Source organism: Vitis vinifera, chromosome 4 (assembly GCF_030704535.1).
Source record: "Vitis vinifera cultivar Pinot Noir 40024 chromosome 4, ASM3070453v1".
Taxonomy (NCBI): domain Eukaryota; kingdom Viridiplantae; phylum Streptophyta; class Magnoliopsida; order Vitales; family Vitaceae; genus Vitis; species Vitis vinifera.
The window spans coordinates 16,663,139-16,684,957 of NC_081808.1; the positions used below are offsets into that span (position 1 = coordinate 16,663,139).

General features: G+C 31.6%; 1 protein-coding gene and 1 long non-coding RNA gene across 2 annotated transcripts; both read right to left on the reverse strand.

Annotated features, from left to right (window-relative positions):
- Nucleotides 1-11,098: 11,098 nt before the first annotated feature.
- Nucleotides 11,099-12,933, reverse strand: LOC100263224 (phenylacetaldehyde synthase). The gene has a single exon (XM_003631802.3). It carries the CDS (start codon nt 12,852-12,854, stop codon nt 11,364-11,366), a length of 1,491 nt encoding a protein of 496 aa, XP_003631850.1. The 5' UTR covers nt 12,855-12,933; the 3' UTR covers nt 11,099-11,363.
- A 5,924-nt stretch (nt 12,934-18,857) lies between these two features.
- On the reverse strand, nt 18,858-20,634 carry LOC109122446 (uncharacterized). Its single transcript, XR_002029881.2, has 3 exons — nt 20,514-20,634; nt 20,035-20,299; nt 18,858-19,177 (listed from the first exon to the last, which is right to left on the reverse strand). It is a non-coding gene; the product is annotated as an uncharacterized LOC109122446 (long non-coding RNA).
- Between the last annotated feature and the right edge of the window lie 1,185 nt (nt 20,635-21,819).

Sequence of the window (21,819 nt, forward strand, 5' to 3'; positions counted from 1 at the left end):
AATTACCCTCCACGTGAACCATGGTTTGCAGACAAAGTTTCAAAAGTGGATTGTCCTCGCTTTTTAAACAAAAACAATAGCACGTGAGGGCTACTAATCTCGAAATTAATCTTCATAAATTATTACTCATATAGTTCCAAAATTTTTTAAAATAAAATATTTAAAAGGGGTGTAAATTATTTATTGAAAATATAATATTTAAAAGGAGTGTAAATTATTTTATTAAAAATATAAAAGAAGGGTCATCCTCGAAAAGAAAGTGAAGACCGCGTAGAAGAGAGCTTTGTTCGATACGCTCTCTGCTCATCGGAAAGCCACCACGTGGTCCCTCGTGACCCGCACGTCCAAACCCTGATTTCTAGGTCTACCACCATCCACCATTAAAGTTCTAAAACCCTACCATTTTCCATAATAATTTCTTCACAGTCTAATGTATATCCCACTCACACCCAAGTTTCCCCCCTCCTCTACCCAAAATTGATTTGAGGCTTTTTTTTTTTTTGTTGATTTAATTAGAAGCGAGTACTCAAAACTTAAGTTTTATTTCATTTAAGTGAAAGCTAAGATTTAGCCAGCTGGCACAAACCGAAGCGCTCACACCGGAGACTCGGTGTTTATAAGCACACCGAATCGAATCCGGAGGCGGTTATGAAAGCGGCGCGTGACCGTTAGGGACTAGTAAAAACCGAAGCGTGACTGCTTTGGAATTTTAAACACACATACAAAAAAAAAAAAAAAAAAACATCAATAATTCCAATTAATTAAGCATTAAAAAAGGCGCGTAAATCGAGCGCGTGATTTAAAAAACTGGATAGTGTGCGATGCAGAGTTGTGAGAAACACAATAAAATAATAGGAAAAAAACAACGTGTGGGTTTTTTTGTCGTGTAGCGATGGGTCCACTTCTGAGCTATCGCACGTGGGCAGATGCTGAGCTGCCCCGAGGGGAAGTTTTCAATTATTTCTTCTGCCCCACTTGCCCCCATACACTGCCCGTGCCTTGTCCTCTGCCCGAGCCTTATCCGGTCAGGATCACACGTGTACAGCGCCTCCATTGTGCTTGGCACATGTCTTCCCTTTTTGCCCTTAATTTTTTTATTACTCCCCAGTGAACTCATTGTTCATTGAATTCCACCAAATAACATACTTGTAGTTGTAGGCCACACATGGACTGTTGGATTTTTGTAATATTTTAATGAAAAATATGCTCCTCTGTCTTTCACCAAGTATTTACTCACATTTAATAATAGATGGCACATGAATGTGAATATTTAATGATGCTTGTAAGATTATTTTCAACTCTAGTGATGGTCAACTTTGGGATGGTAGAGAAATCCACGTCAGCTCTCACATGCACTCTTTTCTTTTTATTTTTTTTTTTTGACATTATGTAAAATTTTATTGAAAGAGGATTTGAATGTCCTTTTCTTTACTTCCGAAGAGGTTCAAATATTTTATATGAATGTGTTTTCTAAAAAAATCATTTGATTGAAAAAAAAAAGTCTAAAAAAACACATGCAATTGATGGTAGGAGTGAACATACTTTTGACTAAATTATAAATTATGATGAATGTGTCATTCAATATTTTGATCATATAGTAAACTAACCTTTAAAACAATCAAATACAAGATATATTTAGAATACGTTTAATAATAATTTTATAAAATATTTATAATTTTTAAAATATTTAAAATTTTTCATATTTTAAATATTAAAATATTAAAAACATTTTTTATAATTTATGTCAAACACGCTTTTAATTTTTAACCAATTATGATGAGTATAGACCACTAAGAGATCAGTATGCATCATTTTATTTTGTTGCTTGTTTAGAAACTATAAGATTAATAATAATTTGGTAGGCCAAAGTAATTGGACAATGTTTTAAATAGTTATGAAATCCACTTTTTTGAATGAGCATCTTGAAGAAGTGTGTATACGTATGTAAAACAACTCATGAGTTAGATGGTAAAAGATAATGAGAACAACATTCTAAAATTGAGAAGAGTTATACAAGGAAAATATTTTTACAAAAATAATTTTATAAATTACCCTTGTAAGCATGCTCCCAATATAAAGGTGAATAGAAAAGTCACATAATACTTGTATGTTTGCAAGTGGATGATTTGATCTTTAATTACTAAAAATAATCTAATCATGTTTGGAGAGTTTAAAGAGCTAATGATCGAGAGTTTAAAGTGATCGAAATTTGTCTCGTGTCATACAATCTTATCCTAGAAATGAAGCAAACCAAAGAGCATTTTTTTTATTGCTCATGAAAAAGAAATTCTCAAGAATTTTACCATGAATATGTGTAATATGATAATTAAATATACTAATAAAATGTAGAGTTAATATAATATAAAAGTTTAGTTGGAGCCTATGCTACTTGACTTTATATATACATATATATATATATATATATTAAAGTTAGTTAGATTTAGTGATGGTGATTGGGGTTGAAATTTGGATAATTGAAAGAGCACCCTTGACTAGGCGTTTTTTTTATGAGAGATACTGCATTGACTTGGACAAAGCAACCTAGTGTTACACTTTAAACTTGAAGTATTGAAGAAGCTTAATTATCCACAAGAAAACCAATAGAGATCTATTTGGATGATATGTCAGTAATTGCACTGTGAAAAAAAAAAAAAAAAAAAACCCCCATTTTTTTTATAATCAAAGCAAACACATCGATACAGGATATTATTTTATAAGAGAGTGCATTTTGAAAATCAAAATGTAATTAAAATTTGTAAAGTCTCATGGTCAGGTTGCTTATATTTTTGTAAAGTTTTTCAAGTTTAAAGATTTTAGAAGGTTAAAAATACTACTTAGAGTAACAAATTAAGTTTAAGTGGGCTTGGTAAAAGTAAATTTCAAAATGAGAAGTTTCCAAAAAAAAAAAAAAAAACAAAAACAAAATAATTTAATTTTGTTTTTAAAAGTCAATTAAATATTTTAAATTTGAGTTAATTTTTATATTTTTTCAATGGTTTCTATATTTTTGTTATTCGATGTTTTTGTGTTTTAAGAATTGTGACTACAACAATAGCCACATTCAGCCCAATTGTTTAAGTTATAGGATCCAAACTCTCCAATTCCTTCTGTTCTCAACCACTAGTCATTTTTTCCTACCTACATTTCCATCTTCCTAGCTAACTTTGTCGCTTATTATCCATTTTTAGCCCCTAGCTAGATTTCCCACTGTCCAAATTTCTTGCTACGTTTGATGGATAAGATGAGGGGAATCTACAGGATTGAGCTCAAAAAGGACCATGTACATGATTGAGAAAAGAGCCAACAAATGTAACATCCAACAACCATATTTAACTACACGTGATATGGCAGATATATTTTTATAAAAATTAAATAATTTATTTATTAAAAATTTCTAATATAATTTTAACAAAAATAGAAGTGAAGCAAAGTACAGTACCAATTTAGTATATATCTAGAAAAATATGATTAATTGTGTCGTGTCACGTGTTTATCAAAGTTTAATTTCATTGTTTTATATTTTGACTTTATTCTTTTATAGCTTGTGTTCTCTGGTTTATATCACTCTTTATCTTATTACTTATCATATAATCTTCATAAAAAATCTAGTATTTGTACCAACAAATACCTTCTTATCCTTCTAGCTATAACAGTAATCATAGCCAAGATCCTTTTGAATATCCTACAAACTAATATATCTATTAGGTAAATGAGGTAAGACACAATTTCAAAGGTATATACCCAAAAAGAATGTGAGAAGTGATGAGAAACTCATCATTGATCTCACTCTGTCCATTAGAACTTAATTACTTCTTTTCGTTACTCTATTTTGTAATAGAATCCCGGATGCACTAAACTGGGGTATAGTCCCATGCTCCCTCAAGAAAGAATCAAACCTATTAGATATAAACTCATCATTTCAATTTAATCAAAATGCTTTGATATGTTTACCTCTTATTCCACTTTAAATTTAATAATAGTGTTCAAAATAATACGATATGATATAAAAAATAAATAAGTCATATTAAATTATATAGGCATATAATAGAGATAATTCATTAATATGATTCTAACTCATTAAATTTGGTAATACAATTTTAACTCGTTAAACTTGCTAGCTTGATCATAACTCACTTAAACCATTTAACATTTATAAAATAAAAACATTATTTTTATAATACTTGAATGATTTAACTTTCAATATTTATTTTTCTAAATTTTATTTAATTTAATCATTCAAATTTAATATCAACATATTCGGAGATATAAAAAATAAATCAAATTTTAATATTACTCTTGTTTATTAGCTTATTTAAATTTTAATTATAAACTATTTTTATTCTTTAAAATGAAATATTCTTTTAGTTACTTAATTTTTTACTATACAATATTTATAATCATTTTTTTAAATATTAATAATTTTAAAAATATCTAATTAATAAACTTATACAATGGTTTTTACACGAATATTTAAATGGGTTAAAGAAGTTGGGTACCCACAACCAAATTTATGCGTCTATCAATTGAGGACGCGTGTATGCATCTATAATATAATAGAAATGACAAAAATATTAATTTACTTTATTCTTTTAATTTTTTTTCTTTTTTATTTTATTTTTTAGGCTTATTTGATTAAAAGAGTCTTTGAAAACCCAATTTTTGAAATTTAGTCTTTCACCCATTTTTACCTCATTCGGATAAAAATACCTTCTTTATTTTCTTATAAAAATAACTCTCTCTTTTAAAAATCATATATCAAAAATGAATTATTTTTAAAAAAAAACATGGAAAGGATTATATTTATTATTTGAGGATTATTTCATCTTTTTAACCAAATATTTTTATTTTTTATTTCATGTATTAATGTATTTCTTCTTTTAGTCACATATGGATAATACAAAACAACACGCACGTTGAATATAATTGATGTGGTGAAGGATGTGGTGTGTTGTGCTCCTTTTCACTAATCATGCTTGTGGTCCTTGTGGTCCGTCTGAGCTCACTCTTGGAATTTCTCTGCATTTTCCACATGAAAACTACCCTGAAAGTGATATCGACTGAGTTGTAGTTGGGAATAAGGTTGAGAAACTTTGATATAATTTTTGAGCATCAGTCGAATCTAATAGTATTGGTATTTGTATGGGCCGCAATGAATAGTATTGAATATAATTATATTTAGGTGAAATTTTCAATCGATAATTTTTGGATCAATTTTATAGTATCGATATTTGTACGGGTAGTAATGGATGGTCTCATATCATGTTTGTATTACTTAATTTAAAGGAAGAAATAGTAAAAATTTACTTATAAATTCCAACAACACTTGTATCCAAATGATTAATGTCAAGACATGTTATTATTATATAGGTGATATAATACAATCCATCTAACCCATTCAATAGATGAATTAAGTTGAAATATGTATGAATTGATAAAAAAACCATTAAAATGATTCTAACATGTTAGACCCATTAACACAATTAATTCTAATATGTTTAACCTATTAACATAATCATGATTTGATTAAAATTTAAATTTATAAATATATAATTTTGAAATATTTTTTAGTTTCTTTAACTTTTAATTAAGTTTGAAATTTTAAATTCTTAATTAATTTACTTATTAATTTAAATCATAATATTTCTATAATACATAAAGTAAATGAAAATTTGAATTTACATATATTTATAATTGTATACAATGTTTTAATTTTAAAATATTTATAATTTTTATGATAATATATATATATATATAATACTTAATTATTTATTATTTTAAGGCTATGATATTTATAATTTTGAAAAGTATTTTTATTTTTATTATATATATATTTATATATAATTAATAAATTTATATGGACAAGTTATACATGAGTTATTTTGATATAATTAAGTAAATGAGTCTTTTTGAAACAAAAAAGTAAACAAGACAAAGAGATTGAGTAGTCAAACCTTCAACACAACCCATTTATTAAATAGGTTCTATAAGTTGATAGGATTATAACATGAATAAGGATATGCCTAACTCAAACCCTCAAAAACTCGTACCCATTCAAAATGGTCATCCCTATCTATTTTCTAGGAATAAATATTTATAAATAAAGAAATGTGTAATAATTGAACAATAAGAGTGGTAGAAGAAAATAAAATTTTCTTAATTTTTTCAGTTATTTATTTGGTCTATGTAATTGTTTGTATGTTTTTAGCCCTATTACTCCAACAAATTGATATTAGAGCTAAAAATAAAAAAATTGTCATGGGATGTACCCATCCAAGGTTTTCAATTCAACCAAGACAATTACAATAATTAAAGTAATTATCAAGATAAAGGATTGTTTGGTTCCCAAGATGTATGAGAGGGTGTAGTGAAAGGCTACAAGAGGATATAAGATGAACCGCTCTATCCTAAAATCAAAGAGATTTTTTTTTAAAAAGATATAAGGAAGAAAGACAAGAAAACTCTTACTCTCATCTATCAAACAATGAATCCAAGCACTTTCGAGAAAATTTCTAGTGTAATCATTGCCAAAAAACATGGGAGATACTACAAAATTGACCTAAAAGGATTGATAAGATAAAAGAGTTCATCTTCAAACTCTTAAAGAAGAATTTGAAAGTTTGAATATAAAAGAGTCAAAATCAATTTTTTTTTATTAAATTTAAGAGTATTGGAGATTTTGAATATATTAAAAAGAAATGGAGAAAGTTTGAAATGACACTTATGTAATCTAGAAGATATTTTGATCTTAAAATTCAAAGTTTGATAATATTATTATGGCCACCAAAGAATCTAAACATTTATACTTTATGTCCATTGATCAACTTATGAGTTTATTATTATAAGCCCATGAAGAAAAATTAGAAAGGAAGGATATAGGAAAATTGAGCCAAGTTCTTAAACCAAAAACTTACATTAAAAGATAATAAAGAGAGATTTTAGTAATGAAAGTAGTTAAAACAAGGATGAAAATATTGGTTTTGACAAATATATCGGTAATTTGATTTTATGGATATCAGAATATATTGGGAAATATCAGTGAATATTTTAATACAAAATAATGATGGAACGAAAATTGATAAAAACTCATAAAAATATTAAGAAAAACTCTAAAAATGATATAAGAAATAATAATAAATATTTTGAAATTGTTTTGTTGAAAAAATTAATATTTGTATGATATAATTTTTCTTATTCAATGATAATATCATGTGCATAGATAAAAAATATGAATTTTGTAAATATACATTTATTATTAAGTTACATTAAATATTGTTCGACAATAATATTGTAATATTTAATTATAATATGTTTAATTTTAAAATACATTTAACATTAAAATTATGATCCATTTAATTCAAATGTATTTACTTATGTAAAATAAGATGATATATGTATAATATTTTTTAATATTTAATTAATATATAAATGGTATAAAAAAATCTATTGAGAAATTTATCATGAAAGTTTTTATATTTTTAGTAATCAATTATATGAAATTTAAAAATAAAATAATTATAATTAATTAATTTATAAAAAAAATTCATTGAATATTTTGTTTTTATGACAAATTTATATATATATATATATATATATATATTAGTGAATGATATTGAAAAGGACAAACTTGCCTAGTGGTCATGTGGTGCCACATCCGCAACAATCCACTTCCATTTTTGGGGTTTGACCGCCTTTGACCAAGGTAGGAGAGAAGAACTGACTGAGGCACCCGGTGAACTGGACCGAAAATTTTTCATCCTTGGAAGAGATAAAGAGGGTTGACTTACAACCCATCCCCATTTTTGGGGTTTGATTGCCTTTGACCAAGGCAGGAGAGAAGATTTGATCGAGGCACATGGTGAATTGGACCCCAATTTTTTCATCCTTGGAAGAGATAATGGGAATTGATTTTTCCCCTATTTTTTCAAAAAATTCAGTGAAATTTAGTTTTTTTTTTTGGCAATTTTTTACAATAGCAATGAACCAACAGAAACATTGCCAATTTTATCGTTGAAACTGATATATCGTCAATGTTTTGATGATTTTTTCCAAAATTTTCTTATTTTTCTATTGGTTGAGCTTTTGGTGGAGAATTTCGCTTGGAGGCTTATAAATATCTAATATTTTGTCGATATCTCAGCAAAATTTCCCGATATTTCAAACCTTGAGTCAAAATAATCATGGATATAGTTATGGACATAGTCCTAACCAAAAAAATAGAGGTAGAGGTGGTTCCAATTCATAATAAATAATGAGAGCAAGCTAAAATTCACATTCTTCAAGAAGACATGGAAGACGACTCAACTTAAAGGAAAAATGAAAGGAAAACATATGATAAATCTCGAATTCAGTACTATAATTGTAAAAAATATGATCATTATGCATATGAATGCGGAAGTGCTACATTAATGAACAAACAAAAGAAGGTTTGCAAGAGATCACTATTCCATCAACTCATGAACTTCCAATAACATTATTTTCGTTGGAAAATTCAAGTGAAAGGAACAATACAACATGTCGGGAATCTATAGGAGTTTTATGATGAGATAAAAAATAATAATGGTGTAACAATGTAACTTTCTTTTCTTATTTTACAAATTGTGAATGAATGAGTTTTGAAGAAGTAATGCATGGCAAAAGATGGGAAAATGCAATAGATAAAAACAAAAATGAAGAATGACAAATAAGAGCTAAAATTTCTTTCAAAAGGGTAAAAAGGTAATTGAAATATGATTAGTATACAAGACAAAGAAAAATACAAAAAAGTTGAGAGATATAGATCATTAATATTATTGATGGCTAAAGGTTAAGGCAACAAGACATTTACTATAATGAGGTATTTTCTTCTGTTACTTTTTTAGAAACTATAAAATTAATAATATTTTGGTAGGTCAAAATAATTGGACAATGTTTTACATTGTGAAATCCACTTTTTTGAAAGAGCATCTTAAAGAAGTATATGTGTATGTAAAACAACTCATGGGTTAGATGGTAAAAGATATTTAGAACAAACATCTAAAATTGAAAAAAGTTATACATGGGAAATATTTTTATAAAAATAATTTTATTAAATGCCTTGGTAAACATGCTCTCAATATAAAAGTGATGAGAAAAGTCACATAATACTTGTATGTTTCTAAGTGGATGATTTGATCTTTAATTACTAGAAACAATCTAATGATGTTTGGAGAGTTTAAAGAACTAATGATCAAGAGTTTGAAGTACTGATCGATAGTTGTCTTGTGTCATACAATCTTAGCCTAGAAGTGAAGCAACCCAAAGAGTATTTTTTGTATTGCTCATGTAAAACAAATTCACAAAAAGTTTACCATGAATATGCATAATTTGATTATTAAAAATACCAATAAAATGTTGAGTTAATATAATATAAAAGTTTAGTTAGAGGCCTACACTACTCGACTTATATATATGAAGAATGTCAATAATTCTTTGTTACATAAAAAATACACTTGATTACAATTCAGATTACTCACTTTCTAATAATTAAAGTTTGTTAGTAGAATTTGTTTCAGCAACATCATACATATGACATGTAGTTTAACTCAAAAAATTGTTGAAGAACCTTAATTATCCACAAGAAAATAAATAGAGATCTATGTGGATAATATGTCGTAATTGCATTGAAAAAAAATCCATTTTTTTTATGATCAAAGCAAACACATTGATACAAGATATTATTTTATTAGAGAGTCCATTCTAAAAATAAGAATGTAGTTAAAATTTGTAAAGTCTCATTACCAAGTTGCTTATATTTTTGTAAAGTCTCTCAAAGTTCAAAGATTTTAAAAGGTTAAAAATACTACTTAGAGTAACAAATTAAATTTAAGTGCGCTTGGTAAAAAGTAAACTTCAAAATGATAAGTTTCCAAAAAAAAAAATTAGAATTTAATTTAGTTTGTAAAAGTCAATTAAATATTTTTAATTTGAGTGGCTGATTTAATTTCTAGATTTTTTCAATGGTTTCTATATTTTTGTTATTCGGTGTTTTTGTGTTTTAAGAATTGTGACCGCAACAATAGCCACATTCAGCCCAATTGTTTAAGTTATAGGATGCAAACTCTCCAATTCCTTTTGTTCTCAACCACTAGTCATTTTTTCCTACCTACACATCCAGCTTGGTAACTTTGTAGCTTATTATCCATTTTTAGCCCCTAGCTAGATTTCCCACTTTCCAATTTTTTTTTCTGCGTTTCATGATTAAGATGAGGAGAACCAAGCCTTTTGAGGTTGGTTTGGATCGGTTTTCGTGAATTGGTTTTAACCAAACTTAATAACATTTTTTAGTCCTAAACCTAGTTGTAGTTTTGTGTTGTTTTGAGCCCATATCCCATTAATTTGAGTTTATGTTAAACGTCTGATTTGTTTTTAAAATTAATTAAAATAAATTTGGATTTGATGTTAAAAATATATTAAATTCATTTAAAATTAATTTGATCATAATATAAAAACAATGAATTACTTTAATAGAATCTAATATAAAAAATTTATTAAATATTAAACAATTATATATAAATTTTACAATATCAGTTTGATTCAAATTTTATCAGTTATAAGACAAGAAAAATGAAAATTGAATGAACAAGATCAGTTTTCAAAATTCTCAAATCAAAATGATTTTTTTATTTTTATTTTTTAAAATCGAACCAATATGATAAGTTTTAGTTAGTTTTGCTTACACCCCTACATAGGGTGAAGCACCTTGAAAAATAAACTCCAACTTGAGAAGGTTCTCAAAAATTAGAATTTAATTTAATTTCTAAATTTTAATTAAAATATTTTTAGTTTAAGTGATGATTTAATTTCTTTATTTAAGTAATTGAGTCAATAATTTCTATTTTTGTCATTAAGTGTTTCGATTTTGTCCGATTTCCCACTTCCCAAAGTTCTAGCTATGTTTCATGGAAAAGATGCCAAGAATATCCAATCACGAGTTCACAAGGACCACACATGTGATTGTGAAATAAACCAGCAACTCAACCCTATTCAATATTTTCTTTTGAGTACTTTTTAGAATCAAATATAATGTAATCGTAACTGATATCAATATTTTCTTTACCTGAGACCACAACAAAAAAGGCAATAAAAATCAAATGCGCATTTATTTCACTAGAATAATTGCAATACCAACGGACAACAGCATGCAATGAGGTTACACTTACTCCTATGCTCGAGATTTATTATTGTCGATCATAGTTCTTCACATCATACGTAACGCACCCCTTATTATGATACGATGTCTACTGAAGATCAGTAGAGATCTTATTTTTTTCCATACATAACAATATCCTTCTACAATGAGAAAGAGACATGCATTATTAGACCCAACAGAGTACGTAATTATATTACTAGTCTTCCTCCAGCGCCAAACCAGGCTCCTGCAGTACGAGTTGAGCCTTTTCCTGAATGAGCTTCCATAGACTATCAACATGCCTAATCTCAGTCAATGTGGACCCAATTGCACAGCGTATGATATAAATCCCACCCACCACTGCATGAGTCATGAATGCAGCACCACTTCCATTGACAGCCATTAGCAGCCTTGAGTTCAGTTCTGTGCCCTCCCCTTCTTCTCTGGGCCTCAGTCTGAAGCACACCAGTGCAAACCTTCTCGGCACCACAACCTCAAATCTGGGATCTGTGGCTACATGTGCCTCGAATCGCTTGGCCAAGTTTACATCGCTGCGTATATGGAACATGAGGTTGTCCAAGCCATGCCTTCGAATCACCACCCAAACTTTGATGGCCCTGAATCTTCTACTTAGTGCTATTTGCCAATCTTTGTAGTCTATGACCTTCTTTGATTCGCTTGCATTGTTCCTCAGAAACTCAGGAGCAGTTGATAATGAATCCACAAATAGCTTTGGTTCTTTAATCCATAGACAACAGCAGTCCATGTTGGTGAGGAGCCATTTGTGGGTGTTCATAGTAATCGAGTGTGCAAGTTCAACCCCATTCAAATGGTGCCTGAATTCGGGACATATACAGGAACTTCCTGCATAAGCTGCATCAATGTGGAGCCACACCTTGAAGTCCTTTGCGACGTGCCCTAGCGCCTCCAGAGGATCAACAGCCCCAGAGGATGTGGTTCCCACAGTGGCACAAAGAAACAACGGAACAAGGCCAGCTGCAATGTCCTCCTCCATTGCTGTGCGAACATCGTCTGGGCATAGTGCAAAATCATTTGAAAATGAAGTGGGGAGGCTTCGAAAATTTGAGGTTGGAATACCAACCAACTTTGAGGCCTTTTGAAGGGTGGAATGTGTTTGATCAGAACCATAGACCACCAACTTAGTTATTTTATGATGGCCGATCTTTTTGAGAACTTTGTCCCTTGCAGCAGCTAAACTACAAATTATGGCCTCACAGGTACTTCCATGCAAGACACCGCCACCACCTCCTGAGAAAAGAAATGAAGGTGGAAGCATAAGCATTTTCCCAACCCAATCCATCACAATGGATTCGAGTTCAGTGGCGGCAGGCGAAGCGATCCAGTTGAAGCCTACCACGTTAAGTCCAGTGCAAAGCATCTCACCAAGAAATCCAGCAGTGCTAGCATTTGCTTGGAAATAGCCAAAGAAGTTGGGGCTCTGCCAGTGAGTGAGGCCTGGAATGATGCTATCCGATACATCTTTGAGAATGGTTTCCAAGGGCTCTGGACAATATGGGGCAGTGTCTGGGCAATGGTGTATGAGGTACCCAGGATCAACTTGGCTTTGAACCGGGTACTTCTCCACATTTTTATAGTAATCAGCAATGAAATCGACTACCATTTTGGACTCCTCGGAGAAACTCTGTGGATCCAGAGGGCTGAAGGTGTTGAAGGAGAGGCTGCCCATTGTACAAAGATAAGAAACTTTGAAACGAGCTGTTATGATTTGTAAGGTTCAAAGGTGGGGGTGTCTCGAACTCTTGAAAGTTATAGTATTTAAGGACAATTGTTTGGGTTGGTGCAAAAATTAAGGTTTTGTCTATATAATTTATTGGAAGCAATCACATCAGCTGGTTGCTGTCCCAAAAACTGTCAAAAATGGGTTTGGTCTGTATAATTTAGGGAGTTTGATAAGATCTCAATCGATGAACTCTGAGCTCCATTTTAGATTCCCTAATCTGTCTTGATTGTGTATTAATTGAATAAATGCAGCATATGATATTATTAGTCTTTTCATTAAGTAATGTGCGGAAGCCACAAGCTAACTTTGATTTCTGATCAAGATCTGAAAATATTATTTTGTAATCTGTCCTAACATGCAAATGTTGTGTGTTGGTAATAGAGAAATCGATGTCTTCTTGATTGTTTTTTCTTGTATACAATATTGACTGTAATAACATTCTCCTTTCTCATTCCTTCAAATTAATTTGTCTCTTAATGGATTGATTTAGTCAACCTTGAATAATTCCTCAACTCTAGGATATATTTTTGGTCATGAGATTCAAAAGTGTTCCAATACATCAATATATATACTTTCAAATTCTCAAACATCCATGTAGTCCATCAGCTTCAGTTTTAGTGGGTTGTGGGCCATATGGTGCACCAATTGGACAATGCAAGACCTCCGTTCTGTTTGATGAGTCCAGACCTCTAAAAAAGCCTCAAATGTAACTATTGTTATGTGGCTCACAAACATTGGGCAAGATGTATATGCATAAGGTGTTGTGTTCCTCTGGAACATTCTAGGTTATTCCATTTTTTACATTTTTCCTTTTCGTTTTGTATACCTTGACCTGGTTACATGATGCATAGTTAATGCTACTTTTGGTCCTATTGTCTTTCTATGTGGCTGGAGACTTTTGTAATAAGGCTTTATAAGCTCTATAGGCTTGGGGCTCATAGAAACTGATATCATGAGATTAATTTAGGATCCATTCTCTCAAAATCTCTCTTGCTCTTTGTGTTAGTTGTAAGTTCATGACTATTTCACATTCTATTAAAAATTCTATTAGCTATCTTGATTTTATCAAACTCATGACCTTTTGCTTTCTACTTGAATTCCTAAATTTTCTTTTTGAAGATTTTTCTTGTCTTAGCCCACTCCACTGAACTTTTCCTTTCTCGTTCTTTTGATTAGTATCTGAAACAATTCTTATTTCGTTGATCAATGTATATTCTTGCAACAAATGAATTTAAAATTTTAATTTGTGCCCAATTAGTTTGGTGTAAATTTCATCCACATTTATCTCATGTAATTTTAATTGGAAATATTTGGTGTTTATGGGAATAAATAGGAAGCTTGAAATTGCTAATCATTGGCATTAAATTGAAGCAGGTTTAGAAATGAAAGTACTGGATCAAGAGAGAATGGATGAGAAGGAGAATTGCGGATAGAAGAAAATAATGTCTTCCTGTTTGGCTCTGAAGAATTGCTTGGAGGAGAAAAGGGTGACTACTCTAAAAGTGAGCCACAGTTAAAAGCATTTTGGTCTTCTTCAAAGTTTCCTCGTAAATTATAGACAATTGTTAGGCCTAGTGCCACATGTGATGTTTAAAAAGTTGTTCACTAGTTGAATGGAACCCATCTTTAGGCATGCTTTTTACTGAATAAAATATATGTTTGAATAATAATTTGCCATGCTTAACATATAATCTTCTTCTGAATTCTAGCTGGAAAGTTGGAATTAGCTTCGAATAGCTTCACATTAATGGACAGACTACTGTTTTTTTAATTTGCTTGTATTGTTACAAAAGTATAGGGAACAAATTGATACTTCAGTTTGTCCTTATTTTATTAACCAAAATATTGCAAACATGATTAACCTATGCATGAGCAGACATTCAGTAGTGGTTGTATGATTTTCTGTTTGTGTATAAGACATTTACACTAAGTGTACAAGGTACATGTGCTTAATGTACAAGGGTGTACAAATGTACCTATGTTGAAGTATTTGCAATCGTTTTAAAATCATTTCCATTTTGAAAGGATGAGGAACATTTCCTCACACACATTCCTTGATCACGCACTCATCCCGTTCAATTTTATTACTTCATACATGTTGATTGAATGACCAACCACAGTAATGATGAATAGGAACCTATATTGGGTTTCACTTCCCCCTTTTCCCTTAGGCATCACATTGGAACATGGTAGCTCACCCATATGCACGCTTTTAGTTTTAGGTATGTCAAATTTTTGCCATTGTATAAGACATTTACACTAAGTGTACAATGCAAATGTGCTAACTGTACAAGTGTGTACAATGCTACCTATGTTGAAGATTTCAAATGGTTTTGAATAAATTGCTTGCTCATTTATTTTTTCTAAGGGGGACATTCCTCATTTCCCTTCGTACACATTCATTGGATGAGATAATACACTTATGATGAATAGGAACCTAAATTGGGTTTCATTTTCCCCCTTTTAACTGAGCCATAACATTTGAATGTGGTTAACCCGCCGATATGCACTAGTTTTGTTCTAGCTAGGTCGAATTTCTGCAACTGTACAAGGCAGTTACACCAAGTGTACAAGGCCAATTTACTAAATGTACATAGGTGTACAAGGGTGTCTATCTTAGGGGATTTCAAGTGATTCTGAAGAACTTCCTATCTTACTATTTCCAATCGTGGGGGACATTCTTCGCACATATTGATTGACAACACCCTCATTGTATGTATTTTATTTGATGTCTACTATGTTAATTCCTTCTATTAGCTTTCCTAATAATGATGAATATGAACCGAAATTAGGGTAAAGTTTTTGTTCATTTTCCCTAATCCATGAGAATGGAAACATTGGTTATCCACCCATATGCACTTGTTCGGTTGTGCCTATATGGGATTTTGTGACTGTACAAGGCATTTACACTAAGTGTACAAGACTAATGTACTAAAAGTACAAGGGTGTACAAGGATGTCTATCTTACTTTTTCCAATCGTGGGGAACAATCCTCACACATGTTGCTTGATAACACACTTATTGCATGCATTTTATTTGATGTCTACCATGTTAATTCATTCTATTAGCTTCCCTAGTAATGATGAATATTATGAACCGAAATTAGGGTAAACTTTTTTGTCATTTTCCCTAGTCCATGGTAATGGAAACATTGGTTACCCACCCATATTCACTTGAAATTAAATATGTACCTATTAGGGATTTGATGACTTGACAAGGCATTTACACTAAGTGTACAAAGCAAATGTGTTAACTGTACAAGTGTGTACAAGGTTGCCTATCTTGAAGGATTTGAAATGCTTTTGAAAAACTTGTTTGCTCATTTATTTTTTCTAAGGGGGACATTTCTCATTTCCTTTCGTACACATTCATTGGATGAGATAGTGCACTTATGATGAATAGGAACCTCGATTTGGTGTCATTTTTCCCTAACTCAGTGAGCCATGACATTGGAACATGGTTAACCCGGTCATATGCACTAATTCTGTTGTATCTAGGTCGAATTTCTATAACTGTACAAGGCATTCACACTAAGTGTACAAGGCCAATGTACTAAAAGTACAAGGGTGTACAAGGGTGTCTATCTTACTTTTTCCAATCATGGGGAACGATCCTCACACATGTTTCTTGATAACACACTCATTACATGTAATTTAATTGATGTCTACCATGTTCATTCATCCTATTAGGTTCCCTAGTAATGATGAATATGAACCGCAATTACGGTAAAATTTTTTGTCATTTTCCCTAGTCCATGGTAATGGAAACATTGGTTACCCACCCATATTCACTTGAAAATATGTACCTATTAGGGATTTGGTGACTGGACAAGGCATTTACACTAAGTGTACAAAGAAAATGTGCTAACTGTACAAGTGTGTACAAGGTTGCCTATCTTGAAGGATTTGAAATGCTTTTGAAAAAATTGTTTGCTCATTTATTTTTTCTAAGGGAGACATTCCTCATTTCCCTTCGTACACATTCATTGGATGAGATAGCGCGCTTATGATGAATAGGAACCTCAATTTGGTGTCATTTTTCCTGAACTCAGTGAGCCATGACATTGGAACGTGGTTAACCCGGTCATATGCACTAGTTCTGTTGTATCTAGGTCGAATTTCTACAACTGTACAAGGCATTCACACTAAGTGTACAAGGCCAATGTACTAAAAGTACAAGGGTGTACAAGGGTGTCTATCTAACGAGAATTATAGAGGTAACCTGCCTGTAATCTAACGAGAATTGACTTAATAGATTAGCTTTTTAACCAAGTACTTAGTGCTGAAGAAGGTGTTTTGTGCTTGAACGGTGTCATTCCCATTAGTCCAAAATTTTGGATGATGATCGCCATTTTTCAATGTGTCAAATGATTACTTTTAAGGTGTGGAGCTACTGCATTCTGAGAATGGTTAATAATAATTTTTATAATCATACATAATAACTTCGAAAATAAAGACTAATAATTTTCAAGAGATTATGGATTATTCTTGAGTTCCCCTTTTCTCGTCTGAACTTGCTAGTTCCCAATACTAAAGTAGGAGTCCAGGGATAATTTCAACACAAATATTGACTATAAGTCTCTGACAAACCTTATTCTTATAATCAATCAAGCCAATATCCACCCAACTAACCCAAGGGCAAAGTGGGTTCTTATTACCAAGCCCACCAAAAAACCTAGGACAAAAAAGGGAAAAAACCACACCAAAATATATATATATAGATATATATATATTTGAAAAAAAAAAGATCTCAAACCACATGGCATCCACATGATTGAGAAACACCAATTTAGAAATTATTTTGATATTGGATTTACTTTATAGAATATTTCTTGAAAACATGTTATTTTTGTTCAAAACCCCCATGAACATGCAGTCTGATGATGTATAAGGCATAAGACTAGAGAAATGAAAGGAGTGGATATTCATTGCGTTTTTTCTAGTGCAATTTTCTCAAAGAATAATGGCGCATTTTCTTATGACTATAGACAGTTGATGGATGAGATCAATTAGTCATAATTTTGCCCTTATTTGCAAGATCATTCTTCGCCGCGATCCTTTTCTTTCCCTTCGGGGCTTTGGATTCCTGAATTGTAATTCTTTTCCTTCTCTCTTCCAATTAAGGAATGCAAGCTAATTGGAATGCAAGCAGGCGACTTGGTATCACTTAAACATCTTGCCCTCTTCTGTAGAGCCACCACCGAAGCCCTTATGAACTAAATAGAGAAACCCAATTTAATTTAAGAACTTTGTCAAATGAAGGAAGTAATTGCTTTAGTAGAAATATCAATTGATTTAATTTATGACAGTCATACATCATCCTCCATAACATTACATCTACTAAAAGGGTTCCTCTTCTAGTTTCACATGTAGAACTGCATTTATAATTCATACACTACATTCCAACTTTAACCAAACAAAAGGTAAAACAAAAGGCCTAAGCTAGAGCCATTTGCATTTGGCCACCCAGATTGCCTAAGCCTGGCTTGAGGTTGTGTACACCCAAGGTTGCCAGGATTGATGATGAGCTCCTGATGAAGCCAAGGTTTCCATCTTCACCATTGGAACACGCAGCAGCAAGTGATCAGATATTCAATGGCAAATCGGGTGGGGCTATCCTGAGGGTGGTCACCTTTTGACAAAATCATTAATCCCTTCAATTGTTGTGCTATTGAGAAGTTGCATGCCCTTTTCACTCATCTGCTAAACTTCAGAAGGCGACAAAATTCTAATGCAGCAGAGACACCCAACAAACTCCCTGGCAGAGACACATTGATAAGCATTGGAAATATGTCTAACTATAGAATCGAATCCATAGTGCTAGTAGTTCCAAATGAAAACAGAAACTACTAAAAATATAAGTTGTGAAAGCAAGATATAGCAAGAAAGTGAACTATAAACAGTCCCCACTAGAATGCCAGCAAAATGATCCTAAAAGCGTAGGTATATACTGACTTTATTTCTGCTTAATTTTACTGTGAGAATGTATTGGTCTAGTTACTATAATGGTATAGTGGGGGTTGAGTTGATCTGGGTTCTATTAGTACATGTATACACAAAACAACAGAACAGAACTTACTTCCAGGGATCATCCCTAATAAGAAGTACATCATTCTCATAATCCACATACACCAATTTCTAGCCTGAGCGTTTCTAGTCATTGAGCAGACCCTCAAGTCCAAACATGCATTCAATTGCCAAGCATAATTCTGCATAATTCTTAAAACTTGCAACATCAATTGACCTCCCAACTGATCCCATTTTTTGAACCTACCATAGCAAAAAATGCCATCAAAACCAGAACTCCCTATTTTCTAATCAAGAAATCCACTAAAATAGAATGTCCTTATTGAATGATGGAAGACAGAAACATATGATAAAAAACAATTCGTTGGCAAACATAGAAACGTCAATGTGTAGCGAAATGGAGTTTGCAGTGACATTATGGCAGTAACAATATGTTAAAACTAAACTAGGCGCACACTGGATCAAGGAGGCATGTAGGAGTGTTGTTGACTCGTTTCAATATACTTCAGGCGGTAATGCCTTTTCTTTTCTTCTTCCTCCTCTTTTTTATTATTTTATTATTATTATTATTATTATTTTTGGTTGGAAAATGGTTTTGCCATCCAATAGGTCAATCTGGGCAGATTTGGAAACATTTGAAAGGTGAAGGCCAGACATTGAGACATATTCTTTGAATTGATTGAATTCTCATTTCTATCATGTTCTCCAGTTCATACCAGAAAAATCAACAATTTGGAATATAATATAAAGGCAGTAAAAATGGGCATGACAAGGCTAGGGGATAAGGCCTGAAGCCATTTGAAGCTCAAACAAAAATTACAAAAGTGAAATTAAAATAAATAAATAAATAAAAAACCAAAAAAAAAACAAAAAACAAAAAAAAAACAAAAACAAAAAGGGTAAAAAACAAAAACAAAAACTAAAGAGTTGCCAGCCAAGGTTGGGCTTCTGGCTTTACTACCATTTTTACATTCTTTTAAATGATTCAACTAGTTGGAAGGAGTAAAGTAATATGGGAAAAAAGCTAAATGTGGTAACATTATCTGAATTTTTATTTTCCTTTCCCTTGAAATTGGCTCAGAGTTTTATAAATTTCATACCTTTGTATAAGTTCGCATTGGTGGTGGAGCTACTTGTTGCCAAGAGCTATTATGCAAAAGACTGTTTTCATCAAAATCCACATTGCTTGATGAAGTACCACCTTAGTTGTCAGGGAAGTCTGGACGAGAGAAGGCTTGAGAGTCTGCTAAGCTCACTGAGGTAATCTGGGACTGAACATCCTGGCTTGTACTGAAGTTGCCTACTAAACAATCTGCCCAGCTCAGTGGATCTAGGTCACTTATACCAACTGTTGTACCCAAGTATCTACAGGAGGACAAGAAAAAATGCAGACATTCAACAAGATATACAAACATATTAGATTTTGTTGCCATTATTTCAAATATTAATAGAAGTAACCACTGTTTTGAAAAGACTAATATTCTATAAATAGTTGTCACACTTCATGAATACAGCACAAAGCTTAAAGATATGTCTGGAGTAGAAAAAAGAATACAAGAAGATTTAAACATTCAGATACCTGCGCTTTCCCGATTCCTCTGTCTCAAACATCAAATTCCAAACCTCATACCAATAACAATTTGGGTCCCATATATACATTTTTGGTACTTGGCCAAAGGAATAACAAATTCTGATGGCCATGCCCTATAGAGAAGTTAAAATCAGGACAAAGTCAGAAACAAAACAAGAGCCAATATATATATTTTTTTATTAAAAAGGAAAAGTAAACAAGAAAAAAACATGCCTAGGATTGTAGAAAATGGTAAATGGGCTTCAGTTGGCCGCAGCATGAGCTACAGCTGCAAGAACTCCAATATGCATGCTATCAGCGGACAGAACTTATGATGGCAATAATGTTTGTTGACGGTTTGCACGCCTCACACCAAGCAATAGCTGTGATTTATCATCTCGTGTGATGATAATGAATAAAAGATAACGGGGTTAGCTAAAATATATTTTTTAGAATGCAATATATTATTAAACAAGCATTAAACCTGTGGCTATGAAACAGACTTGAGTGATTGTCCAGTATGGATACATCATACAAGGGTCAAAACAGCCAAAAACTCCTAAGAGTTTCTTTCTATAGTTACAAGGATGACAAAAGACATTAGAAACTTTCCCAATATTGGCACTGGTTGTCACCAATCTCATACACAAGATGTTAAAAACAGAAGGGTGAAAAAAGAAAAAGAAAACCTAATTGCTGTGTGCCTACATAATCAGAACATCAAACTTGAATTCTGGTTTCAGAAAAACTTGGATGCATAATAATCAGTCAACTAAAATGAAGCCATTATTTGACGTCTACCTAGACCACATCCATGTGGAACCTAATCATACATGAGCTAGAAATAACTTTTTATGAAAATTTCCAATGAATGTGATATAATACCTAGTTTATGATCATCTTCAAACTTAGGCATGGCGTGTCATGATTATCAAGAAATAAAGGTTCCCTCACCATCAGCAATTTGCTATCATTCAAGTTTAAATACACTTATGTTATTATTAAAAGCCAAATATCAATGATTGGGGTCAATAAAGAGGAATATCTCATCATGATTAAAAAAAATATTTACCTCGATGTTGCCTACATCCCACATTGGTTGTCTGCAGCTATTTTGATCATCTAACATATCTCCAACTTGCTTGTTTCAATGAAAATGTGATAAATCAATGGTTTTTGTTCTGTATTTTTCAGAACTCTTGGAAAATGAATGTTGCATGTCCTCTGGTTCTCCTCTTTCCTTGCCAGAGCTGCTTGCAGAGTAGCAATCTGAAATAATAGTTCAAAGTTTTTAGAATAATAAATAAGAATTGAG